The sequence below is a fragment of the Numida meleagris genome, chromosome 3 (assembly GCF_002078875.1).
Source record: "Numida meleagris isolate 19003 breed g44 Domestic line chromosome 3, NumMel1.0, whole genome shotgun sequence".
NCBI lineage: Eukaryota > Metazoa > Chordata > Aves > Galliformes > Numididae > Numida > Numida meleagris.
This window is the reverse complement of record NC_034411.1, coordinates 145,711-172,728: the sequence shown is the minus strand read 5'-3', so window position 1 is coordinate 172,728 and position 27,018 is coordinate 145,711. Positions and strand designations below refer to the sequence as shown.

At 46.0% G+C, this 27,018-nt stretch overlaps 1 protein-coding gene across 2 annotated transcripts; it reads left to right on the top strand.

Moving 5' to 3' along the window:
- Positions 1,345-26,363, top strand: PPP4R3B (protein phosphatase 4 regulatory subunit 3B). 2 transcript variants are annotated; one of them, XM_021389610.1, is made up of 16 exons: positions 1,345-1,806; positions 2,749-2,804; positions 9,867-9,965; positions 11,476-12,096; positions 15,035-15,112; positions 16,234-16,350; positions 17,371-17,487; positions 17,876-18,007; positions 18,871-18,973; positions 19,945-19,986; positions 20,261-20,419; positions 20,822-20,991; positions 22,179-22,318; positions 22,771-22,934; positions 23,374-23,576; positions 24,512-26,363. In XM_021389610.1, the coding sequence occupies exons 1-16, from the start codon at positions 1,665-1,667 to the stop codon at positions 24,605-24,607; spliced, it is 2,439 nt and encodes an 812-aa protein (XP_021245285.1). In that variant the 5' UTR covers positions 1,345-1,664; the 3' UTR covers positions 24,608-26,363. The 2 variants fall into 2 exon arrangements, with proteins under 2 accessions (XP_021245285.1, XP_021245284.1); XM_021389609.1 differs by having other exon boundaries at positions 1,348-1,806; positions 22,750-22,934.

The window sequence follows — 27,018 nt, the reverse complement described above, 5'->3', positions numbered from 1 at the left end:
ATAGCATATAAGATTGTTCTCAGAGGCATATCTCTTTTGTCTGTTGCAAAAGATGGTCATGATTTTGTTTTCAGTGGCCACTGTTCAGGACAAAAATATAGGCTTGACTGTGGTTGGACCTACTTCCCCAGAACCCTGTCAGGGTTCTTCTTTTGTCCTTTCATGGAGGTAGGTAGTTTTGCAAATGCTACATAAGCAGGCCAGTCTGTGCTCAGAAGCATTCCTCCTGATAAGGGAAGCTGGACTTCTTGGCTGATGGGAAGCTGCATCAAAAAATGATCATTGGCTGTTAGATATTGTGGCTGAATGGTGGTAACTCTTAATCTTGTTTTAAACAACATCAGAGCAAAACCTGAGACTTAAATCCTACAGAGATGTAAACATTCTCAATGTTGTCTGTCTGAAGGAGGTGTTTCTAATGTACAGAAGAGGTATTATTCTGCAGTAAGCAGCTTCTTTCTCTTCATTCATGACAAGACTGAAATTAAACCACAGAAATGCCGGCCTTTTAAGAGAGAGCTGTGTTGGTGTACTGCTTTCAGCATTAGGCTGGAATATCTTTGCTTTGTCTGGCATAGAGACAAGCCCTAGCCTGAGGAGGGCTCGCTGTGCCCTCTCCTTAACTTCAGAGCTTGCAAGGGGCTCTCCTGAGACGCTTCTGAACTTCGAAGTCCCTGGTGCCTGGCACAACTCACTGCACTGTCCTTTCATCTGAAGCATGCTGCACCCCAAGGGTGGCCTCCTCCCATCTCATCCCCAGCTGTGTGCTGAAGTAAACCTTAAATTTCACTTATTTGGTTAGGACGGAGAAAACATGTAGCTGATTTTCATAAGAAAACTGGGTTTTACAGGCTTCACAATGTTTGGTGAGCTGTTTGTGTGAAACTGGTCCATGCTGGTGAGGACAGGAGTGCAACAAAACACACATCGTAGCGTTGGCTTGTGGTGCTGCTCTGCTGTGACAGAGGATGAGCGGCCAAAGGAGGTGCTGTGGAATAATCCTGTTGCTATTTGGTGAGGGAAACATCAGTCTTTGCTTTCAGAACTTGGTGACGGACTTTGTGCAGGTACCAGCTCTCGGGAAGTACATTCCTAAAGCCTACCCCGTTGGAAGTGAGCGAACGGCCGCGTGGTGCTGAGCTGCTGCCGGGTTAACCCGCAACACGACGTGTATTATCTGTGTTACAAAGACATAAAATCTTCTCACTTTGATGGGGCGAGCACCGCCGGGCTCCGAACCTGAGGGGACCGAGAGCCGCGAGGAGCAGGGCAGGCCCCGCCACAGCCCCGCCCCGCCACAGCCCCGCCCCTCCTGCTGCCGCCGTCCCGGCTGCGGCGCTCAGGCAGCTGCCGGCCGCCGTAGCCCCTGCGAGGGGAGCCCGTGGCCGGGCTGGGAGGAAGAGAAAGGCGGCGAGAGTCGGGTTACAAGATGGCGGCGGCGCTGCGGTAGCTGCTGAGGCGGCGGAGCGGCGCCAGGGAGGCCCGAGCCGGGGCGCGGCGTCGCCCTCTCGCCGGCGGGGGAGCCATGAAAAGCGGCGCGTTAAAGGCCCCGCGCTGCCCCTGAGCGGCCGCGGCCCTGCTTCCAACCCCGCTCTCGCTCCATCGCCCCCCGGAGGCGGAGCGGGCCCGGGGCCGGCGCGCAGGCCCGAGGCCGGGGCTGCACCATGTCGGACACCCGCCGGCGGGTGAAGGTCTACACCCTCAACGAGGATCGGCAATGGGACGACAGGGGCACGGGGCACGTCTCCTCTACCTACGTGGAGCGCCTCAAGGGGATGTCGCTGCTGGTGCGCGCCGAGTCGGACGGTGAGAGCGTGGCCGGGGCTGCGCGGAGGCCTAGGCCTCCTCCGGGCCTCCCCCTGCCCCGCCGGGCGCTGCCCCTTCCCATTCCCTTTCGGCGCTCCGGAGGCCTCCAGGCCTCGCCCTGCCTGCCCTGCGCGGCTCGTGCCTGCCTCCCGCTCTTTCCGAGAGCCGTGCCCCGCGAGCCCTCGCCCTGCCCCTGGCCCGGGGGAGATGGAGCTGCTGCGTGTGACGACATCTTGTTCGGCTCCAGCATAGGCTTCCTCTCGATTCTGGAGTGCCCTTTTCCTTCCCTGCTTGGTGCTCTAGAAAGGCTTTTTTTTTTTTTACCCCAGGAATTCACTGAGGGTATCCCGCAGCGCTCAGGTTACGTTGCGTGTTGTTGCACCGTGTTCTGGAGTCACCCTGCACCCTGTGGCCCGGCGGAGGGCACCCACGCTGTGGCCGCTCAGCAGCCAACAGGTGCCAGCGTGCTGAATAAAGCACCTCAGAGCGGCATGGATTACGCTGGAGCTGTTGCCAGGATACATACACTACTCACATACACAGAGTCAAGTATTGGGTTTATCTGGATGATTCACTTCTGAAGGGCAGTTGAAGGAAATAAAAGCTAATGGCCCGCGTGGCTTGTGTGGGCAAACATGTTTTCACGCTGCGCGGTGTGTTACCTGCTGCGAAATTGTATGCATTTATTACAGGGCCTTCAGAGCAGTTAATTGACGCACTGGGTTCCTGTGGAAAATGTAGTGCGGAGAACTTTGATTTCACGTTTTACTGTAGGCATTAAGTTTTGTTTTATCTGGCTCACCTGTTGAGAGTTACGTTTAAAGAAGATTGTTCTGCAGGACTTCCTGGAAGGCGTAATTTAGGCTGAGCACATGTCAGTGTAAGGTCTGTGGTCCATGTTTGCTTTGTGAAACTCAATAAGTGTCTTCGTAACTTTTTCAGGTTCGCTACTGCTCGAATCGAAGATAAATCCAAACACCGCATATCAAAAGCAGCAGGCAAGTATCATTACTGGGCTTCGTCTCCTCTGGTTACTGATGCTCAGTTGTTTTGTGCTCAAGCTGACTGTCTTCCAGGAGAAAAAAAGAGTGGTGATGCGCAGTTGGTGGTGCATAGAGGTGAAAAACTTAGGAGCCTGTAGGTGCTGTCTGGCTTTGTATTCTAGAAATGTAAATCTTGGATTCCTTAAAAAAAAAAAACCCTTTTGGAAGGAAGGCTTTGAAGAGGATCTGTGCGCTTTGGGTAAATACTGAACTCATTACGGGAAAATTAGTTAGAAACATAGACGGCCCGTAGTGGGAGACAGGGGTTGTACACGTGAAATAACTGACACACGAGGAAGGCAACGTTTCAGCTGCCTCGTGACTTCTGCTGCATTTATTTCCACAGTTCTTTCTTCAACAGTAATACAAAGGAATTTGTGGGAATTGTTATTGTTGCTGCTTGGTTCTTGTGTTAAGCCTTGAAAACCCCTGCTCTCCTCAGTGAGGTGCCAGCACTTGGGGGACTTAGCTGCACAGTTCCCTTTCCTGGGGTTAAGGCTTCTGCAGAATGAAGGAGCAAAACAGTCGGGAGCTACATTAATAGGTCATCTTTGTTTAATATACTAAAAACTTAGTCTGCTAAATCTCTTGCTTTAATTGCTTTTTCATAGAACCGAATTTTTCCTTTTTCTGTGTTCCGTTTTGGTGTCTCTGCCTACATTGTTCTCATGGTTTAGTACTGTGCTGGCTTTTTTTTTCCTGCCCATTTCTTTGTTCTGCAGTGGGTTCTGTTTCTTTTGTTTAGTGTTTTATACTGCTCTTCATCATTATGGTGTCCAGAAGCATTTCAGCTCTGGAAAACAATTTGATTTTCTTCCTCAATCATTTAAGAGCCTGACCAAATGTTCTGCTTTAGGTTTTTCCTGAAGAAAAATGATAAGCTACGTTATGAGGAGTTGAGGAGAGGGGCCTTCACGTAGTTCTGGAACACAGATTGGCTGCAGTCAGACTTGGGCCCACTTTTCAGAAGGATTTCTTCTGTGGTTTCCATTTTTCTCTCATGAGATGCTGGTGTATTCAGTCAGGTGATGCTTGCTGGCTTCTCTCGGGCGGGCCGCAGGAGATGTTCGTGGGAGTTCTGCAGGGTTCTGCAAGTCAAAGGCCTTGAGCTGCTTCCTGTTTGGTGCAGGAAGCTAACGCCTAACAAAAACACCAGTACAGGCTGCATGGCTGCAAAGCTTGAATTGCTTCCTTTTGCAGCCTGTCCTCTGAAATTCTCAGACAGCTGCTTATTTGAAAACTTTCTTTACTTCACTGAGAGAAATCTCGAGTGACTTAATTAGGTGGTTGGCTTTTTGTTGTTGGGGAAAAGCCTTTCTGTGCTGTAATTCTGAAAACCTTATCTTAGGCTGAAGTTTGTTTGGGTTGGCTCTTAAGTGTCAGTTCTAATGCTTCTTTGCCCTTGTGGCTGTGTGTTTGCTTCAGTTCTCGCTCTTTTGGGGAAGTCTTCCTTTTTTTATTTATTTTCTGTTTTTAAGGAATAATGACAGGAGTTTTCCAGAGACAGGTTCGAGATTTGTCTCATTTCTCAACTCATGCTGCTGTTATTTGACTAGTGCTTTGTCTTCAGTTTTTATGTGCCTATTGCAAAGAGCCCAACCTTTGGCTTCAATCTCAGCTCAGGTTGTAGTTCTCACAGGTGCATTTCTCAGCAGATGTTATTAAAATGGTGGGAAGAATCAGACAAAATATTCTGACTGACCAGATAAGAGCATGGATGATCTTTCCTTAGCCCACCTGCCTGAGGTCTCCTGTGCAGGCAGCCTGAGGACTTGGAAGCTGTGCCTCTCTGTCCAGGCCAGGCACTTCAGGTGGTGTCAGAGTTCAGCTGCAGATTTCATTAAGGTGCCAATCACCTTGGGTCTGGGGGAAGCCACAAGATGGTGCAGCTTGACAAAAAGGAAGCCTGCCCTGCCTACGCAACGTGAATGGCTTGAATCCACTCACAGAATAGCTGTTGCTTAAGTTGTGATTTGCATAACATTGTTCTGTGGGTGGGGAAAAAAAAACCCTGATATGTAATCACTGTGCATCAGTATGTGATTCCCAATTTGTGCTAAGTAGTACTAGAACAATTGATTCACTGTAAACAAAACTGCCTTCTTGAATACTGCTTGCGCTGCCTGGCTTTGTGCAGAATTCTGTTCTGTCACGGCGTTAGCGTGCAATAGTCATGACCTCTCCTCATGAGAAACAGGACCTGGACGTAGGTGCAAGGCTGCTCAGCGTTCAGCCTAGAAGAATCTCTGATTCCACATCTGCAAACAGCAAGAGGCACCCTGAGAGCTTTAGGTCTCCCTGCATTTGGGGCTTGGGCTCTGAGAGCGGCGCGCCTCTGCTGAGCGCAGGGTGGTTGCCAAAGGGCAGGGTCAGATGTGCTCTGGAGGCTCTGGCAGGAGCAGTTTCAGAAGTTGTTGCCGCACCCATCCGTCGTCGTTCCACCCTCTGCTTGAGGTTACTGTTCCCTGGCAGGGCTGGCAGGAGGGTGGATGAGTGCTGCAGTGAAATCAGATGGCTCCGCGTGCTTTGTTCCTGCGGTGCAGCTCTGAGGGCGGTGATTTTCAGCTGTGTGGCTTTAAGTCTTGAAGCTGCTACAGAAGTTCTCACTGTGCACAGCACTTTCTGATGGTGGAGCACCCCAAAAGGAGCGTTACCTGTTTTCTGAGATCAGGAATGCTCTTGAAGCACAGTTGCTGTCATTCGAGTGGCAGCAGAGCAATTTGCTTCAGGCAAAGTGAGCAGAGTTGCTTGGGGCTGGGATTTAATGCCCTTCCAGTGGTGCAACGCTGTGCTTGTTTCAACTGGGATGGGGTTGGTTTTCTTTGTAGTGTCTGATGTGATGCTGCGTTGTGACTTAGGAGGAAATCAGTGTTGATAACGCACCAGTGTTTGAGTTGTTGGTGAGTAGTGCTGCATAGAACCAGCCAAGGGCATTTCAGCTTCCCGTACTGTCCTGCCAGCAATGGGGCTGGGATGGCACAAGGAGCTGAGAGGGACACAGCCAGCCCAGCTGACAGGGATAGTCCATTCCACATGGCATTACATGAAAAGCTGTAAAGATGGGGGAGTTGGCTGGGGGAGCTTTGCAGCCTCTGGCCATGGCCTGGCTGGGCATCAGTCTGTGAGTGGTGAGCAAACTGTGGTGTTTATCAGCTCTTCTGTAAATATCTCTCTATATAATTATCTTTACTGCTATTTCTTTCTTCCTTTTCTGTCTTAGTAAATAGGTTTTATCTCGACCTGTGTGTTCTGCTTTGGTGTTTTTTGGGTTTTTTTCCCCCCAGTTCTCTCCTCCATTCCACTGGGAGGGGAAGGAGGCAGTGAATGGCCACATGGTGCTGAGCTGCTGCTGGGTTAAACCATAACAGACTGAAGGCAGCCCAAGCATTTAGCGTGAGCATCCATGTAGCTGCGTGGCAGGTCAGCTGTAGGAGCTGATCCCACCCAACATCCTTCTGCTGGCTGAGCTACCTGCCTCTCTCCCCCTCTCTGCACAGCAGACCTGTGCTGACATTGGAGGAAAGTGAGGGGCTGGCACGGAGACACGGGGAGGGAGCAGCTGGCACTGTATGATCCTGCACTGACAGTGAGGAGGGACTGAGCTGCTCTCTTAGAGCTCAGTGTTGGTCTGAATTAATCTCCTTTTTTCCTTGCTTTGTGTTGTCTCGTGTTGTATTGTTTGAGTGAATTCAGGAAGTTTGCTGTCGCTGATCTGAGCGTACCAGAGCGGTGCTGTGAGGAAGCCGGGCCTGGGATGTGTCAGTCTGTGATCCTCAGTGCCCTTAGGTCATGCAGGAAGCGTAAGGCTGGCGGGTAAATTCTGTATTGGTGTGGGACAGTTATTTTCTGATGAAACAGCCTTCATGAAGAAGACAACAGGCAGCATCTTGCCTATAAACTGTGAGTGGGAGTGTTTAAAGGGAGCAGGAGGGATCCTGGTTGCGCCTTGCACTTCTTCCCTGTGCTTGTTTGTTGGAAACGCTTAAGACAATTTACGTTTCAAAGTCCTTTGCAAATGTTTTTGGAGAAACTTACATCACTTGTGCAAGCGTTGCAGACTGCAACAGGCACCATTCAGTAACTCAGAATTCTCACCAAATGTTTAAGCACAGCCTCTATGGGTGCGTGCAGTCACTGAAGTCACTGCTGTGTGTCTGGTACTTGTGTGATCCTGGGCTGCGAGCAGGACTTCTTCACCCGTGCCTCCCTGTTTCCTTAAGCTCCTGTGGGCTTCAGCTTACATGGAGCAGCACTGATGTGTGAGCATTAGGGCATCAGCCCTTTCACTGAACACTTTTGGGTAAACGTTCCCCAGTTTGATTTCTGCAATTCCCATGAAATTGTTCATAAGAATTCTGTTCAATTGAATTAGCCTGTACAAGACAAATGTTTTTAAGGAGGATACTATGGGAAATACAAGTTGATGCTGCTAATTTGCTGCATTATGTAAATCATTTATGCTCTCTGTTTTAGACTGTTGACTGATTTTATGTTGTAAAGCATCTTCAGGTGGTAACAGGCTCAGCCCACATGTACTTGACTGAAAGTGATTCGGAGCTTTTTTGTGTAGCCTATATCAAAATACTTTAATCATTGCTAATGTATTTGGTATAAAAACCTACATATTCTTTTCTCGCTTCCTGCAAATAACAAGTGCCTTTGGCAACACCGGGTGACCACTTGGGAGACCTGTTTCTGCTGTCTTTTTCTTTGAGTCCTGTGGCAGCTCAGTTAGAACCAGGTCTGGGAGCCGACTGGATTTTCAGTTTCTGCAATTTCCAGCTGTTATTCTTCCTTGAAGGCCAATTCCCTGCTCTCTCTAAAATGTCACGCTCGCTGTAAACGTGGATTGAGCTGTCTGTGAGCCAGGACGAGACTCAACAGCTGTGAGCAAATTGGTGCCAGCCATAGGAAGCTGTGCTGTTTGCACACGTGAGTCAACCCCAAAGCAGGGAGACCGTAGGAGAAAAGTGCAAGTGTCCTATGAGGCACTGTAGCAACAAGCAGCTCTTGTGAGCAGTGCAGTGAGCTCAGTGCTTTGCTAGGAGGACCTGTCTCTTTAAGGAGAAGTGGACAAATGAGGGGGAAAAAAGTTGAGCTTGTACAATTGCTGTTGTTTTGTGTGGCTTGTGGTTTTCCTGTGGAATATAGAAGCCGATTTAGTAGTAGGCCTTCATCAACAAGGTTGCCATAAGAAAAGAAATATAGTCTGCTTGAGAAGCAAGGATGAAAGCACGCCGCTGCGTTTGGCTATTGCAAGAAAACTGCAGAACCTCACTGGAGAACTGCCGGAGTATGGTGCTGCTGCAGTTGTCTGGCACACTGTGTGCAAGGAGAGTCCCCCTGTGACCCATCCAGCTGCAGGTTGGTGCCCTGCTCCCTGTCCCCCGGCTGGTGCTGGGTCTGCTCGCAGCATGTGAGCTAACCCGGCTTGGATCAGGAAGGATTAAGGAATGCTGACTCGGACAGGAGGTGCGGGAGCAGCGCTGATCACCCGGGAAGGCGGTAATCCCTTCTTGGGTGCGAGACCTTCAGGAGAAGGCTCCTTCCCCTGGACGTGGTGTGGGCCAGGGCTGAGAGCCCTTCCGGGTCAGGATGCGAGGGACGGGCACTGGGACCTCTGTTCCTTGTTGCCCATTGCTTTCCTCTAATACATGGGTGTCTGTAAGCCGCCCGCTTGTTTGCTTGGGTTTGTCTGCTGAGCTTGAACACATCACTCGGGTATTTTGTTTGTGACAGAAGTGATGTACAAGGTGAAGGATCAAGACTTACAGGCTTCAGTAAGTTGTGCACTGAATATTGTCCTCAGCAGAAGCGGGAAGTAAATTGCCTTATTGACACGAAGCAAGGGTTTACTGGGGTTTAAAACAAGTTGTGATAACAGTTCAGGAAGTCAACAGACATCACAACATTAAAGTGTTTTGCTGGAGCTCACTGAGTTAGCAGAGAGCAGATGGCTTGAAGCACTCTGTGCAGATGGGTTTGTTATAGGATGCAGAACTGCATATTTGGGTGTCCAAGCACAGGCTGCATTCCTGACCTGGAAGCTCTGCTGCAGACCTGGTAACTCACATGTTTTAAGCCTAATGCACTGAAATTCTCAGCTGCTCTGAATTAAGTTACATTCGTGTAGCTTTGCTCTGCAAGTGCCATTATTGAGTATGTGTTTGAATTGCCTTGTTTAGGAAAAACTAACCAAAATGAGGAAGTTGGGTGTATTTCAAAACAAGAGACTCTGTGTTAGTAGTGACATATAGTGAGATAAGTCAGAAGATGTTTTAGATGCCTGCTAAAAGGAATGCATGACTTAGAGCAGCAAGCCACCCAACAAAACCTCATTAGAAAAGATCTATAATCTATGCAAAAATTCACATGTACAATTGATTGTGCAAGCATAAAATTGAATTAATAGAGGCAGTAATCATGGAGGAAAAGAAAACTTGCTCAATTGTAAACATCTGTTGGCAGGGTGTTTGTGGACTTGGTACTAACTTACTGCTTGGATTACATAAAGCTTGCATGCCTTTTAATTCAGAGGAAGATACTGCAAGGGTTTGGGTTTGTAATACTTGAGGCATTATTTCTCACATTGTTACAGCTGTATTGAACTCCTTCTGAGAAGGAAATGATAATCTTTTGTCTACAGCTTTGGGAAAATTTAAGGTTTTTCATACTTATATTATAAATCTAAGTAAATTTTCTGTTTTGTGTGCATTCACTTGTGCAATCAGAACTTCTGGCTTGGAAGGTACATTGCAGAAAAATGCCATTATAAATGCTTCCAGTATGGGAAGATGTATACAAGATAACATTCATAAAGCAAAAAAGAAAGGTGATGTCCCTTCGAGCACAACATAACTTAATATTTCAGTGACTTAGGTTATTCTTCTGACAAATGTAACATCAATTATTACTTATTCCTTAGATGTGATTCAACAGAATACAGGTAAATACCTGGTGAAGATCTGAACTGTCTGAGAGATGAATGTATTTGGTTATTTTTTTTGTCTTAAACAGGACACCTTGATTGTTTGGTCAGAAGCAGAAAATTATGACTTAGCACTGAGTTTTCAAGAAAAAGCTGGCTGTGATGAAATCTGGGAAAAAATCTGCCAGGTATGCTTAAATTTTCCTGTTGTTTCTTGCAGATGTTTTCATGTCTTCTCTGATTTCATGTATTTGTGTTGTACTTTTAAAACCTGTTTGTAAAATAAGCGTGCCTTTGTCATTTTTTTTTCTGTGGCTTTTCTATGTAAAATCTTAAGCTGCCACTATTGAGAACAAAATTTATGTTTGTCACAGTTGGCCTTCCTGCTTTTAAAATCAATGAGAGAGACCCAGGTTTTGACTTTTTTTAACTTAAAAAAACTAGAAAACCTGAAGTGCCAAATTTTACCTGTCCTGTAGGGAGCTAGCTAGTTGTAATCTCTTGTAATACGTATTGGGGTGGATCTCCCTCAGTGAGAGGCACTGCTGGCATTGCTGTCCCAGCTCAAAACGTCAGTAATGTTTTCATCAAGACCTAAGTCTTACTCACCTTGTCTTAGGGATATTTCAGTCTGCACTGTTTTATTAGGCAACAGAGTTCAGATCTTACACTTCCAGTTCTATTAGTAACAGGTCAATGGAGTTACACCGATATGTGCTTCACAGAAGAAACCCAGACTTTTGTGTCAGAATTGATCCTAATTGTCTCAGGTTTCGGAAGCATAGAGCTGTAACTAAAGAAACTTAGAGCTCAGATTTCGGAGCAGTTTCCTTTGAACAAACTAGGTGATTAAGAGGCTTTCTTATACACCAAAACATGCTAAGTTTAAATCTTCTCAGTTCTGAACTGGTGACAGGAGCTGATGCTAGTAGCTGCAGATACGTCTAATGCATAGTCCAGGCTTTCAGTTAGTCCTGATGATCAATCTGAGGAGGGAGGCCTTTGTGTGATCAGATGGTGCCAACCATTAGCCTTAGTTCTTCCACTGGATTTCAAAACTCTTAGCACTTTGAGACTCCTCTCTGGGAGGTGATCTTTTGTGGGAAAGGTCTGACAGGAGTTTATGAATCTTAAGACCAGTAAAGGAAATAAAAAGTATGGTGTGTGTGAGTGGGCTGGGGGGAGGAGGGGAGCATACTGAACAGAAGGAAAGTGCAGAGCAGGAGTCGGTTGCCTCCCTCTTTCCGTGTTCAGTTTGGGCATCTGTTATGCCTTTATGCCTTTGTTCTTGGTCTTTTTGTTATAGTTCACATCACATTAGCGTGCCTGTGGGCTCTTACCATGACTTTATACCCTTGTATTTGTTCCCTTCTCTTTGAGATACTGAAAGAGGGCTCTGTTACACCTTTCTTTTCTTTCTATATTTTGTGTTCATCTTCAGGGTGCTTGAGATTTCCTTATTGCACAGATGTGGTTAGCTTTTGGTGGGGTTGTTTGTTTCATTTTTGACAAATATCTACAGGAGGTAATGGTAGTGACTTGTGTAGAATTGACAGACAGCAAACTTAACTATTTCTCTTCATGGCTGGAAACTTTCTAGGCAACCGCAGGTAGGAAAGGATTTACGTACATGTTATCTACTTGATTACTCTTGCATATGTATTGGGATGAGACAGTTAATTTGTGCGCTGTTTTTAGGTTCAGGGTAAGGATCCTTCAGTGGAAGTCACACAGGACCTTATCGAGTCTGAAGAGGAGCACATAGAAGAAATGCCCGAAACTAGTCCTTTGATCGACCTTCCTTCTTGTGAACTCAACAAACTCGAAGAGATTGCTGACCTAGTTACCTCTGTTCTCTCCTCACCCATCCGTAGAGAAAAGCTAGCGCTGGCCTTGGAGAATGAAGGCTATATTAAAAAACTATTGCAGCTTTTCCAAGTCTGCGAGAATTTAGAGAACACAGAAGGCTTGCATCATTTGTATGAAATTATTAGAGGAATTTTGTTCCTCAATAAAGCAACTCTGTTTGAGGTGATGTTTTCTGATGAGTGTATTATGGATGTTGTTGGATGCCTTGAGTATGATCCTTCTTTGGCTCAGCCAAAACGGCACAGGGAGTTCTTGACCAAAACAGCAAAATTTAAGGAGGTTATTCCTATAACAGACTCTGAACTCAGGCAAAAAATCCATCAGACTTACAGGGTACAGTATATTCAGGACATCATCTTGCCGACACCGTCTGTTTTCGAAGAGAATTTTCTTTCTACCCTTACTTCCTTTATTTTCTTCAACAAAGTTGAGATTGTCAGTATGTTGCAGGTAAGTGACTTTTAATGTGGTGTACATTCTTGATGTGTAGGTTGCAGTTTTGAAACTGATGATGGCTCTTTAACACCGTGTGAAGTAATTGTGCACACTTTGATTTGCATGGTATTTTGAACGCTTTCCACTAATTTCTGATACCTTGATTTTATTTTTGATTTTTGAAAACATTAGACTTCAGATGAGTGAATATATTTACAGGCTTTTAATGCATCGTAAATAACTGATTGTACTGATTTCAAATGCTCATGTTGTAATATGAAGTCATTAATTCACTGCGTTTCTCCTCCAGTTGATAACCCACAGTAATAATACATAATCAAAGTATTACAATTCCAAGGCCCTCAAAGGTATCCTGAGGATTTCCCAGTCAGAAACAGGCTTAAAAGCAGTTGATTGTCACAGACAAATTAGACTGTGGAAAGAGCCTTAGGTGTGAAGCGCTGTGCGTGCATTTAGTGACGTTTTGGGTGTTTTCAGTTCATATTTTGTTGTGCAGACTGGTGGCAGTTCTATTTCTGGTCTGTGTACTTAGGAAAATGGCACGTTTGCGTGGAGCAGAACTTTACAAACTTGTCAGTCTTCTTTTGAAGAAGAGAGCGTTAAAGTTGTGGAAAGAAATAGGCACTGGAGAAATCACATTGCCATAAGGAATGTTTCTGAAGACTGCAATAGGGGACTGAAAAAGAACACAAACAAACTAGAACTACTCAAACAAAAAGAAACAACAGGAGACAATTAGGTGGCTAAGCTCTGGGGCTTCTTTTTACTTGGGCTGAAGAGCAGAAAGAAGCAAAGTGAGGCTCTCTTGCAAAAAGAATAACTTCGCTAAGTAAATCTTTCCCATTTCATTATTTTGCATTTGTAACTTTTCTAAATCTAAAAATATGTTCAGTACCATTTTCCTAAGGCCTCGGTCCTACTTCCATTTAGAGATATAAAAAAGTTTTTTTGTGTTCCATCGTACTGAACGTTTAGCTGTACCCTAGCAGAAAACTGTCGCTTCCTGGCTCTTCTCTGTAGCGCTCTTCACAGAAAGCTCTGAGATTCTGGCGCTTCTCTGCTGCTCTGTCACTGCCATTGCAGCCATAGTTGAGGCAAGTAAATGGCACACAGGTTTATCTAGTGTTAGGACTGTAGTCGAGGCACGCACGTTGGTCTACCAGTGGTATTGATAACCTGCCTTGAGGATTACAAACTGCAAAGAAAACACAGACGGGGAGGTTTCTGGCTCTCAGAGTTGAGGGAAGTTGCGTGGTGGTACTGGCAGGAGGTTCAGGCCTTTGCCCACACCCCTGGTGGAGTCAGCTGCTTTGTGTGGCATAAGAATCCTAAAGCTCCCCTGGGTTTGGTGGAGAAATTGGAAATCTTATTGCCGTAGGCACACTGGCATTTCCCTCGGGAAATATATTATTATGTATGTATAAATCTATTGTGGATGTAACAGGTTGTGCTGCTGCAGCAAGGCTCTGGAGCAGCGCTGCTGTGCAGGCAGAGCAGGCACGTGGGAAGCAGAGCGAGCATAGAAAGCAAACCTGGAGCTGTGCTGTGCTCTAGGACGTCAGGGCCACAGCTGCAGCAGCTTTGCACAATCTTCTTGTTGTGATACGATTTTTTTTAACAGGCTTAATTTAGCTGTTAAAGCCAGCAAAGCTTAAAATAAACCAGTAAGTCCGCGCAGGTCGTGTTCTATTTGATGCTGATTCAGGTGTCCCTTGTAGTCAAGCACTTTTCTTCCCCGCATCTTACTATTTTCAGGAAAAAACGTTGTGGCAGACTTCCATGTAACTAGAAATTCCATAGTTGTAGATGTGTGTAGATTCATTTTAGTGACAGCGTGCAGAGAAGTATAGAAGTCATTGCTCTCTGCGTCACGCAGTGTGATGTGTGTGTGTTCATTGGAATTGCTGCTTCTGTTTGTGGTTGTTCAGTGCCTAAGCAAGGTTTGGGGAGCTAGCTTCATAGGACTGCAGCATAGTGCTCCCGTTGGCTGTAAGATTTGTATGGTGTTTGGAGGGTAACAGACAGCTTGGTTGGAAAGAACGCCAGCACTCTTCCACGTGAAGGACCACGGGGAAGATCCACGTGCAGGGAGCAGGGGGCCCGGCTGCTGAGAGCTGGGGGCTCGTCCTGGTTCTGTGCCTTGGCCATGAAGCTGTGGTGTGACCAGAGCGTCTGGCAAGAGATGAGTTGTTGTCCTGTAGTATCCCTTGGTGGCAGAAGATCTCGGTGTGAGAAGCAAATAATGAGAAAAGTTTTCCAGATGGGGGGAAAACTGAACTTGGTGCAAGCGGGGCAGCTTGGCTTGCTGAGAACGGGGTTGACGGGGTCACGGCCGTGGTGTAGTCACCGCAGCATTGGTGGACTGGCAAAGTGTTTGAACCCCTCCAGTCACAGCAGTCGATGTGTGATGTGATGGTAACAGCGCGGCGCTTACAGCTTGGGTGTAGCGTGGCAGGCAGCCCCAGCAGCTTCTGGTGCAGGGCTGTGCTGACGTCCTCCCTGGTGGGCCACCTGTGCAGCACAGGGAGCCAGCCTGCAGCACAGAGTGGCTGGTTCTGGCACTGTGCTGCCTGGTGGGGAGCAGGGTGGCATACAGCACAGCCAGAGGGGAGCAGGGAGAGCTGGGGTCTGCTGAGACCGGCTGTGGGGAAGGCAGGCCTGAGAACTTCAGCTGCCCTCAGCTTCTTGTGTGGTGCTGCTGCACAGCGTGAGGGCTGGGAGTGATGCTCTTAAACACGCACTCCTGCGTTTCCCTGTCTACTGATAAAATGTGTATTTTTTTGACCAGATCTACCAGTGCTTGTTTTTTTTTCCTTCTAAGAGGTGAGCAAGTAGTTAAGCTGAAGTTTGATTGTATAGTGTCAGCCGATACAGATCATTGTTTGATGTGTACGGCGTGTTGTGTAAGTTGTTTTCCTCTTGTGTTACGCAGGAAGATGAAAAATTTTTGTCCGAAGTTTTTGCACAACTAACAGATGAAGCTACGGATGATGACAAACGATGTGAATTGGTAAGTCTGTGTGCTCAGGACTTCTTGGAGTACTTTAATTACCAGGCCCTGTGCTGCAAGCAGGCGAGGGCAGTGGCTGTCCACTGTGCTTTGTGCTGCCCGGTCTGGGTGCTGCAGTACAAAATGACATCACGCTGTCAGAGAGCATCCAGAGGAGGGCTACAGAGGTGGGGAAGGGTCTGGAAGATGAGGTGTGTGAGGAGCACTGAGGGCCCTGGGTTTGCTCAGCGCAGAGCAGAGGAGCTGAGGGGAGGCCTCGTGGCGGCTGCAGCTCCTCACAGGGAGCAGAGGGCAGCGCGGAGCTCTGCTCTCTGTGACAGCGACAGGGCCCGAGGGAACAGCACCCGAGGGAACAGCATGGAGCTGTGCCAGGGGAGGGGCAGCTGAGGGTGAGGGAAAGGCTCTGCCCCACAGGGCAGTGGGCATGGCACAGGCCCCAGGGCAGTGGGCACAGCCCTGATGCAGGAGCTCTCAGACACAGGACTTGGGTTTTGGACAGTGCAGTGCGGAGTCAGGGATTGGACTGGAGGATCCCTGTGGGTCCCTTCCAACTTGGCGTGTCCTGTGATTGATTCTAAGTACTCTTTACCATGCTCTCTCCCTTAGGCTTGCCATACAATTGCTGCTTTTTCTCATTGTATCTTGCTCAGTCAATAAGATGTTTCAGCCCTGGGGCTGAGGGTTAACAATAGCCTCTTAGTATGTGTTTTACAAACATTATTTGTCTCTGACTGTTTATCAGCTTAAATTGCCTTACTAAATTCTGGAGTGAACGTTTTCAGCAAGGGGGAAACATCGCTGTTCTTTAAACAGAAGGCAAACTGCACAAATCCTTCCTATGGTAGATGTGATAAAATAGCTACAGAAAGTCTGTACTCTGAGGTAAATTTCAGCCTCTTAACAGATGTTGTTGTTGTTAACTGCTTTGGCTTTCCTTTTATCCTTAATGTTGCCTAACTGATGGTGTTGAACTTTGGAGGAGGGAAGCAGAACAGTCCCTTTACCAGGCAGGCATACACCAGCCAGTACCCAAACTCTGATACAAATCGTAACCATTTCATACTTTCAGAGTTTTCTGAATCAAATGCTCTTTTTTTTTTTTCTTTTTTTCCTTGTTGTAGGTTAACTTTTTCAAGGAGTTCTGTGCATTTTCTCAGACATTACAACCTCAGAACAGAGATGCATTTTTCAAAACTTTGGCAAAGTTGGGAATCCTTCCAGCTCTTGAAATTGTGATGGTAAGTGAAAACTTAAAACTGCTTTAATAAGAGGGGGGGAAAAAACATGACCGTTTCAGCAGCTTTTCAGATCTGCTCCAGACCTTTCTGTAAGCTTTATTGGATGGCTTTGTTCTTCTGAAAGCAACATTCAGAATGCAGAGGATGTCCAAGTGGCCCAACTTTATTGCAATTACTCTTTGTGTAACGAAGTCTGTGGTACATGTAGTCCTCCTGACAACAAGTGTAAAATTCAGAAAGTATTCTTTCATGTTACAGCTTGATGTTGTTGTTGTTGTTGTTGGAGTAGTACCAAAGAAGTATTTTTAGATAATCTTGACCTCTTATCTGTTCCTATCCTATCTAATCCTGCCTTTTCAGTGGTATAAAGCAGATTAATCCATCTTAATCAGCAATGTGAAAACATGCTTTTTCACTCCTTTGGTTGAAGCATCTGTTGCTGCTTGATGTTACAACTTATGTACCATTGCTGTTGTTGGAAACTATGTATTCTGTTTTTTAGTATTCGAGAGTAACAACCTGTGATGTTATGAAAGGACACTGCTATGTAAATGTAGAAGCAATATAAATTTTAAGTGATGTCATGGTTCTTTTCCATGTGTAGACCAGTCCAAGTGTTTCCCATCCTTTTAATTTTTTAAGCTTAGAAATTGTACGTTTACCAGAAGGAAGAACATTATACACCTTATGGAAAACGATTGATTCTTCTTGCCTGAGATACAAATTAATTTGTACAGAAATATGTAGTTGGTTCTTTTCTACAGAACTGATAAACTCTGCATAACAGAGTGCGAGCATCTGAGGTGCCAGAGGGAGTAGCACCATCAAACGTTTCTTGCCTAAATTAGAGGTATCAAACTGACAGGAATCCCTGTAATGTTTTAAGGGAGGGAAATGATGGGGAACAAAGTTACTGTTCTTTCTCCTGTCACTGTTCTGCCGCGTCTCTTGTGTAAGTTTTTGTAATAAAATGTTCTCCAAGCTTGTAACTCCCTGCTAAATTGATCTCCTTTTTACTAGGGAATGGACGATTTGCAAGTCAGATCTGCTGCTACAGATATATTTTCTTATCTGGTAGAGTTTAGTCCATCCATGGTCCGAGAATTTGTAATGCAGGAGGCCCAACAGAGTGATGATGTAAGTAAACATGTAGTAGAGTTTGTTGAACGCATTAAATAGATTTAGAACAAAACAAACCCACAAACCAAGAGCCTCCCTGGCACTTGGGATGCAGTTAGTCCAGAAACAGAGGGAAAATCAGATGTGAGATACGAGCATTTCTGAACATGGTGGTATCCCACGTGTTCGTAGCAATAAGTTCATAACTCTTCCTAGCAGGGATTTTTAGGTGAGGTGGGTTTTGCATGACAAAAACTCCAAAGTTTGAGTGCAGCTCTTCCCATTTTCACATTTCCCTTCACTATTGGAGGGGCGGGGGGGAGGGGGGAAGCACCCTAATACAGAAGCTGTGGAAGTCATTGGGCTGCTGAAACTGTGACTCATTTTTGGCTTTTGTTTTTTTCAGGACATCCTCCTCATCAACGTGGTCATTGAGCAGATGATCTGCGACACCGACCCTGAGCTCGGGGGAGCTGTGCAGTTAATGGGGCTCCTGCGTACTTTGATAGATCCGGAGAATATGTTGGCCACAGCTAATGTAAGAAAACACAAAGGGGTAAAGACCCTGAACCATCTCAGCAAAATTAAAACGTTGCTTTTCGTATTGTTGTTCTCATCAGAGGATTAAAAAAAAAAAAAAGAATATTTGTGACGGCGTCAATTTTAATGAGCTAAAAAATAAACTGAAACCTCCTTTGACTCTTGCTAATATGTGGATGTGGCATTGTCCAGGTGTTTGTTAACACTACCAGGTGAAGGCCTCAATGAAATAACAGCAGTTTGACCACAAGCCCTGGTAGCTCAGCTATAGACACGTGGAGATGAGTCTGGTAGTGTCTGCATCGTACCAAGCTGCTGTTTTAATACCAGTGGCACAATAAAGATGTGGCTTCTGCTAGCACCATGCCAGGATGTTCACTTATGTTCTTCTATGGTGCCAGACTGTGTGTTTCCAGAGGTCAAATAAGAATAGGAGATCTATAGAAATCTGCTTTAAAACTTGAATGGTAGGCATGCCTTATACAGAACATCAGGAAATAGACAAGGTGATGCTTATAGACAAAGTGTTGCAGGCGGTTATGGGTAAAATTAATGCCTTGTAGACTGGTTCAAGCAAGCTCTGTGAAGCAGTTAGAGTACGTTGTGTCTTTTCAGTGCGTGTCTGCATCCACAGTGTGTTTTTTCTGTTGGTGTTTCAGTTGGTTTGGTGGCTCAGATCACTTTCAGAAAATAAAGGAATACATCTTGAGTGAGGGTAATGTTGCAGGTCCAAACAAAAAGATGCAGGCAGAGCAGAGAGGGCTGGGTACAATTCTCTGTAGGATGCCTCCACTGCTACTACTTTTTAGTTAAGAATATATCTGCAATTGCCAATATTTAATAAAGTTCTGTTTGTTTTAGAAAACAGAAAAAAGTGAATTTCTCAATTTCTTCTACAACCATTGCATGCACGTCCTTACCGCTCCGCTTCTGGCTAACACATCAGAAGATAAATGTGAAAAAGGTAACGTTACTTTTGGTTTTAAAATCTTGTGTTTTGAGCTTAGGAAACAACAGCAGTAAGGCCGTGATGCACGCTGGGAATACACGTCCTGAAAGCTGAGCACAGCTTCAGAGCCCTTGCTGCAGCTCTGCGTGGCCCCGTGCCTGTGTGTGCTCTCTAAAACACCTGCTCACATGTACTACGAGTCCTGTGCTGCTTTTAACTCTGCAGTAAAATAGAATACATATGCCATGCTGCAGAGTGGCTGTAGTTCACAGGAGGCTTTTAGAAAAGAAGATGCAGAAATGCTGCGACATTGATGGGAAGTGGCTGTCAGCTCGGATGACTGACTCTGAAGCCTGGATGGGGCAGCAGTGTAGAAATGCTGAAAGAAATCTCTGCCAGGAGATAGGACTTGGAGCTCCTTTCTCTTTTCTCTAGCTTGGTCACGGTGAATGAATTGGCACTGAGTTACGTGCTCAGCACTCACATGAGTTGAATGCTTTACAAAGACATTTGGTGTGGTGACAGCCTCTGAGTCGTGCTTTTTCTTTTTAAAGTACTTTCTCCAGAGGTGAAAGGAATGGTTTTGCAAATACCTGTTGAAGCATTTGATTTGATCCTACCCATCTTCTCATCAGTACGTGAAGAAAAAAAAAAAAATGTATTAAACGAAAACAAAAAGAGAATTTCTGGAGTATTCATTTGGAAATATTATTTGAAGAAAATAGAATTAGCTGTGTAGGTGTCATATTCCCAAGTGTTTCATTATGTGTTTTCACCTAGCTGCATTTGAGGTTTTGTGACAGCAATGGAATGACGTGTCAGCTGGCATGCCTGCTGGCTGTAGGATCGCTTCCCTGTAGCTTACAGAGGGTTCTGGTTAAATGAAAAGCCTCAACAGCTGGTAGAACGACTTATCCCTGTCTTTTGCATATTTGCAGTGCTTTGAAAACCTTCTCTTACGTTTGCTTTTCTTTTCTACTCATCAGATGCAGTAGTGGGATCCACTAAGAGTAATACGATTTGTCCCGGTAAGTTTTAACTGACCTTTAGTTTTGAACCTTGTTTTGTATGACGTGCATCTTTAAATAAAGAAGAACTTCATATTGTTGCTTAAATACTAATTTTATTATTAAAGGAGATGTAGGTGCTTGGGTTCATTTGACATAGCAAGAAGCTGGCAGAACATTTTCATCTATTTCTGAGTCACTTTTGCTTCTTTTATTTTCTTCCCCTCTCCAGACTCTCTTGCTTCTGAAAGATCCTGCTCTGTAGTGTATATTAATGCCTACGTTTTTCTTGCAGATAATTACCAAACAGCACAACTGCTCGCCTTAATCCTGGAGCTGCTGACTTTCTGTGTGGAACACCACACGTATCACATCAAGAACTACATCATGAACAAAGATCTGCTGAGAAGAGTGCTGGTCCTGATGAATTCAAAGCACACTTTCCTGGCCTTGTGTGAGTATGGAGCTGCCACGATTTCCTTCCTCGAGGTGGTTTTTGTGCCGTGTGGAATGTGTTGTAGGTAAAAGGATGCACCTTAAATTCGAAGCGTGGGTGAATCTCCTGTTTTTACAGCCTGAACTCGAGGAAACATGGATCTGGAAGGTGCGCACAGGAGCGCAGCAACGAACTAATAATTTAATTTCACACTTGCCAAGGTTTGTTGCTGCACTGCTTCACAAACAACATGATGGATCCTGATGGCATTCAGATACAGAGGAAAGCCAGGGGATGGAGGAGGAAGCCAAGTTAACTGGCTGCAGATGTTTCTTCCGCATTTGTTTTTTCAGTTCTTGCCAAGAGGGGCAGATTGGAGACTGGATATGTCGTTATGCTTTCCTTTCTTTCTTCATATAGGCGCTCTTCGCTTTATGAGGAGGATAATTGGCCTGAAAGATGAATTTTATAACCGTTACATCACCAAGGGGAATCTCTTTGAGCCCGTTATAAATGCTCTGTTGGATAATGGAACTAGATACAATCTGCTCAACTCTGCTGTGATTGAACTGTTTGAATTCATCAGAGTGGTACGTAGTTAAAGCAGCTCCTCCAGCTCTTGTGAGAAAAACAAAGTGCGTGTATTTCACAGGAAATAGTGCATCGGTACTTAACGTCACCAATGAAAAACCCCAGGGATAGATAGTAAAAATAGAAAAGAGCCAGTAAGCTGCTTCATGCTTGTTTTACTTGATCATCCTCTGAAGGTGTATGTAGAAGCCTTATTTATACCCATGTCTGTGTAGAAGACGGCATCCTGGAGACGAAATTCTTTTAAGTGGCTGAGTTGTTTGAGACCAGACTTGTAAGTGAGCAAACTGAGACCACTTTGACTGTAAATTAGAAAGATGCTTGTCCTTTAAGATGGTGCTTTCTGAGACATTGTCAGCTCTGAAACAGTGGCTGCTCCAGCTGCAGCACATGGACAGGACAGACAGGACGAGCAGGAGCACCCGGTTGTTGCACTGCTGGGATAGGAAACAGGGACTTGCAGCAGGTCCTGAGCTGCTTGCTGCCAGCACGCTGGCGTGGGAGTCCTCTCAGGAGTCTTTGTGGTCTGTGAAAATGAAGGCACTTCTTACACATAGGGTATTGTAGTTGCTCTCGTTCCCAGAAAAAGGGAAAATGTGTTATATTTTCAGATGCCTTTTGCCCTTGTGGTCTGAGTGTTAAGGCTTACACAATACGGTTAGACTTACTATTGGGCAACTGAGCAAAAGGTGCTGCATTCCGTGCGTGCTCATGCAGCTGTTTAGAATTATAAAGAGAAGTAAAAATCGGGGAGAGCAGGGCCTAACGAAACTTTTTTTTCCTCAAGCCTAGTCTGGGATAGTGAATATCATGGTTTAGTCAAAATATAACGAATAGGATTGGTAAAATACAGAGAGTGTTGTCCAGTAATCTGAGAAATACATGAAAAACATGGAGTGATTTTTACACTTGCTTTTTACAATAATCATGGTCACAGAATGGCTTGGGTTGGAAGGGGACCTTACAGCCCCCCCCACAGCTCCACCCCTGCCGTGGGCTGGCTGCCCCCCACCAGCTCAGGCTGCCCAGGCCCCATCCAACCTGGCCTTGGGCACCTCCAGGGATGGGGCACCCACAGCTCTCCGGGCAGCAATTAATCAGTTAATCAGTTACTTTTAAAACTAATCAATTCTAAAGCTTTCTGAACTTCTTCTGCAGACTTAAATGCTGTTTTGTTCTTATGCAGGAAGATATTAAGTCGCTTATTGCACATATAGTTGAAAACTTTTATAATGCACTTGAATCTATCGAATATGTTCAGACATTCAAGGGATTGAAGACAAAGTATGAGCAAGAGAAAGACCGGCAAAACCAGAAACTGAACAGGTAAGAACTATGTTTTGTGTTACGACTCCTATTTAATGTCATGTAATATCTTCTTACTGCTGTGGAATTAAAAAATTCTTTCATAAGTGTCAGAAAAAGCAGGAAGCTGTGATCGAGTTGGTGGCTACTTTGTATTTTTGTACGTATTAAGAGTAAACCTACATCTGGCTTTCATCGTTGGCCTGCTGTGGTACAGTTCAGTTCATCAGTGCGTTAAATGTTATTTGGAAAGCGTTCAGCTTCAAAGAGCAGAATCTGTTTCATTCCAAGGGGGGACTCAGTCTGCCTTCTTGCCAACTGGGGTCTTGGTGAAACTGGTGTGTGTGGCAGAAGGGAGTGGTTCACCTTAAGGCACCTGCAGCCATTTCTCGTCCTGTCGGATCCTGACACGGCGTGCAAAACTTGAACCACGTGTCGTGTGTCTCTTACAGTGTTCCATCTATATTGCGTAGCAATAGATTTCGCAGAGATGCGAGAGCCTTAGAGGAGGATGAAGAAATGTGGTTCAATGAAGATGAAGAGGAGGAAGGTGAAGCTGTTGTACCTCCAGTTGAGAAGTCCAAACCGGAAGATGATTTTCCAGACAGCTACGAAAAGTTTATGGAAACTAAAAAAGGTATTGCCTCCATTTCACCTTGTTGCCACCGTATGTAATCTGTGCTAGGTACGTGGAGTGTCGTGTGCACAAACCTGGGGGTCTGAGTCATAAGCAGGAGGAAGGGTGTTCCACAGTAAGGGACTAACTGGCAGTAGTGTGTCTTTGCAAGCCAGGTTAGGATTAAAACGAGTGCAATTGCTCCGGGCACGCACCTAGTTCAGCTGGCATTGAAAAGCAGCTGTCTTGATTTGTGTGCGTGCTGGGCGAGCACTGTCTGTGCCCAACGCTGTGCCATTCTTGTTTGGAATGCTGGCACGCTTTGTGTGAGGTCAGTGAGCAAGCTGCTCGTTTCAACTGGAATTTTAGAAAGAGGCTGCTTCTGCCCTGTTCTGCGGTGATGTGCATTGCGCTTCGTGGTGTACGGCTGATACTGAAGCACGAACATTTTCTCCCTCAGCTAAAGAGAGCGAAGACAAAGAGAATCTTCCCAAAAGGACTTCAGCAGGGGGATTCAAGTTCACTTTTTCCCACTCAGCCAGCGCAGCCAATGGTGCAAACGGTGCAAACAGCAAATCTGTGGCAGCTCAGACATCACCAGCAAGCTCCAATGGCTCCTCCTCCAAGAACGCCACCCTGAGCACAGCAGTGACAGCCACAAAGGTGGGAGGACGTGTACGAGAGCAGCTGTCCTCACGCAGGGCAGCAGAGCTGTGTGACAGGCTCTTGCAGGTGGCAATGCAGCAGGTGGTAATGCAGCGGGTTGGCAGTGCTCTCTGGGTAGTGCCTTACCGAAGCGTACATTCGTACTGCCTAGCTAAATGCCTTCCAGTCTGAGGAAGGCTCAAAGTAGTAAGTGGGGATGGGAACCTGCTGGTAATCCGCTGGGCTCAGTGTCATCTCTCTTCTTTTGGGTAACTCCACTGCCCCCACTCCTCAGCTTTTTTAAGTCCAGTTGCTGCTGTGTGTGTGATCCACTTGATTATTTTTTTGCCCCCGAATTACACGAGCGGGCTGCGCTGTCAGGAGCTCAAGTGCTTTTAAGCAGATGAAATTGAGAAGTTAGCTGAGGCACCTGGTGTGACTTGCACGTGCATTGTTAGCATTGTCAGCACGCAGGGTCTGGAGAGGTTGGAGGAAAGCGTGCCCAAATGTTTGCTGCACACTCCTAAGCCTTACCAGGAAAACGTGTGTGTACACGTAAAGTTTTGTGGCGGTGATTTCAGCTTACAGTGATCTGAAATAATTCTGAGCCTGGGTGCAGAGGAGCAGGGGAGCTTCAGTATTTTCTTTTGCCCCTGAGATTGAGAAGCATTCTGAGGACGCGTGGGTCGCTGAATGAAAAAGGCATCGCCAAGGAAATGCGCAGTCCCCAGCTTGCAAATAGTGCTCAGTATTTGTAACTCCTTAAAGGAAAATCACGTGAACTTTATGGAAAGCTGTAAAACCAAATAGCTGTAGATTGGAGTGCCGTCCTAAGAGAGGCTTGGCGTTGTGCAGGCTCGTGTGGACGAGCTTTGGGGTGTCATGCACTACAAATGACACTTTCCTGGGTGTTTTTTCCACGTGAGATTCGTTATTTCTCTTTGAATTGGCAGGGAAGCCTGGTTGGCCTAGTGGATTATCCTGACGACGAAGACGACGACGAAGAGGAGGAGACGTCTCCAAGGAAAAGATCTCGTCTGGGCTCATAAAGGAAACCAAAACTTCGGAATAAAAACTTTTACTACGGGGTTTCAAATGCTGCAACTGTTTTAAGAGCTAAAAAGGATCTGATTGAGAAAGCTTTCTCCCACGAGTATACGAGATAACGCAAGGAGTAGCAAAAGAAACTCGGTCTATGAGCTAGAAAGGGTTAGTTCTGTAAACACAAGGCTTCCAAGGAACTGAACGCCTTTCTAGTGAGTAAGGAGTCTGCCATTCAGGCTGTCAAAAAAGAAAAAAAAAAAAAAGAAAAATGAAAAAAAAAAAAAAGTGGGTTAGTATTCGCAGAACCTGGATGATGGCTTCTCAGCAAGGAAAGTCTCAGGTGTGGGGAGGGCGTGGGGGGGGGAAGGGAAGGGAACGATTCCTAAAAAATAAAAATAAAAATATTGCAGGGTTTCCCCGGTGTTGAACAGAACCAGGACAAGAAAATCAAGCTTAAATTTTGAACCCGGTAATCTTAATTTTGTAATGGTGCTGTCACAGTTGTGTTCTTTTAGCAATGCCTCTTTAAGAAAAAATTTAAAAGCTTAAAAAAAAAAAAAAAGAAAAAATTAAGGGAAAACTAACTGTATTTGCAAAAGAACAATCTAGATTTTGGGACCATTTATTACAAATTAAATCTCTCACGGTTGGAGGGAGGGACACTGCAGTTTTAGTGCATGCTGAGTTTTTTTTTTTTTTTTTAAAACAATTAAAAATCAGTTTTAATTTCTATTTTCCAAGAGGAGAAAACGGAAGCTGGATGCAGAATAGATGGTTTTGCTTGGTTGGTCGTTTTTTTTTGTTGTTGTTGTTGTTGTTGTTCCCCCCCCCCCCCCCCCCCCCCAATTAGCTATCAGTAATAACGAAGCCAAGGACTGACTGCTTCCAAACCATCTCCAGGGCCCGCCGCGTCCCAGCGGTGCGGTGCAGGGCGGGCACGGAGCCGTGTGCTCCGCGCTGTGGAGGACGCGGGACTTGGAATCATTTTCTGCTTGGTTCTAACGAGCCGCAGCTTCTCAGAGCAGCAAAGTGATTTTCCCCGTTGGCCGTTGGAGCGGCACAGCTGAGGTGGCATTAAGAAACACTAACGGGTTTTTCGGAGCCATGAGGTCGGCGGCGTTTAACAGCGGGATCTTTTCGGACCAAGATGGAATCCCTAGGAGCAGAAGAGCGCTCTGGGGCGGGACGGACGAGCGGCACCTCGCCGGGTGCAAGATGAAAGCTGCTTTTTTAACGAGAGGTAGAAAATCAAAGTACATTCCACGTCGGGAACTGAACCGCAACAAAGCCCGGCCAGCTGACGGAGGCCACGGGTCCGGGTTTTTATTTCAAGAACAGGAAGCGAACTGTAAATATTTTAATGTTAGTTTGCCCATGTGTGGTCTGAGATCATGAAGAAGCGAGAGGAAACTTCCCAACAAGTGATGTCAGAAATGTTTCAAACGGAAGCCAATACGGAACCAGCTGCAGTCCACCACGTTGGTCGCTCTCGTAACGTGTTATGGGTCCATTTCTCCTGGAATAGTTTGAACTGAAGCAGTTTTCTCTGTTTTGGAGATTTTGTAGTTAATTTTAATTTTAGCTATCGTTTGGAAAAAGATGGGCTGTCTGTGTAGATATGAAGTATAGTTTTTCCATAAAACAGAAGTTTATTTTGTATTAAAAATACCACTGTACTTGTTTTACACCATTTGTATACACGTGGTGATATTAATGCTGAACTGTACAATTCAGGAATTAAAATGTGACCCTGTAATTCCAGAACTGCCGCTTCCGTTTGGTTTGTTGGACACGGTAAGCTAACCCAGGGTTTTAAATGCCGTCGTTTTCTAATCTCCTTCAAGAACCAGCTGTCGTGCAGTTGTAGGAGTCACTGTGTACTACGGGGGCATCCTCAGGCCGGTGCTGACGTTTGGGGCTGGGGTGGCCGCGCTCCCTCAGCTCTGGATGCAAAGGAGCTGAGGAATTGCTGGCTGCCAGCTGCAGCGTGCCTGGCCTGCGCTTGCTCTCCGGCTGCCGACCGCCTCTTTTTCCTCCTGAGCCTGTTCTCCATCACTAGAGATGGTTAACCACCTCCAGTGCTACTCGAGCAGCAGTGTTGCCTTTACTGCCCTGAGGCTGAACAACCGGTACGTGGGCCGTGGGCGCAGGCTGTCCCGCTGCTCTCTGAACAGCCACCCAAGGCAGCTCCGCTCAGGCTCCGACTGAAGCGTGCTCCGTGCTCACTGGGTGCTCCCCACCACGCAGCTCTCTCCTCAAGCACCGGCAGGAGCTTAAAAAATACTTCAGACCGACACGAGTCTTTTTCCAACAGCAAAAACGGGAAGGTCCTGAATCTGTACAGCTACTAGAAATACTGCATGAAGGGGCATGAAGATGGGCTGCTCGCCTTTCTCTTCAGCTTCCCGTAGAAAGC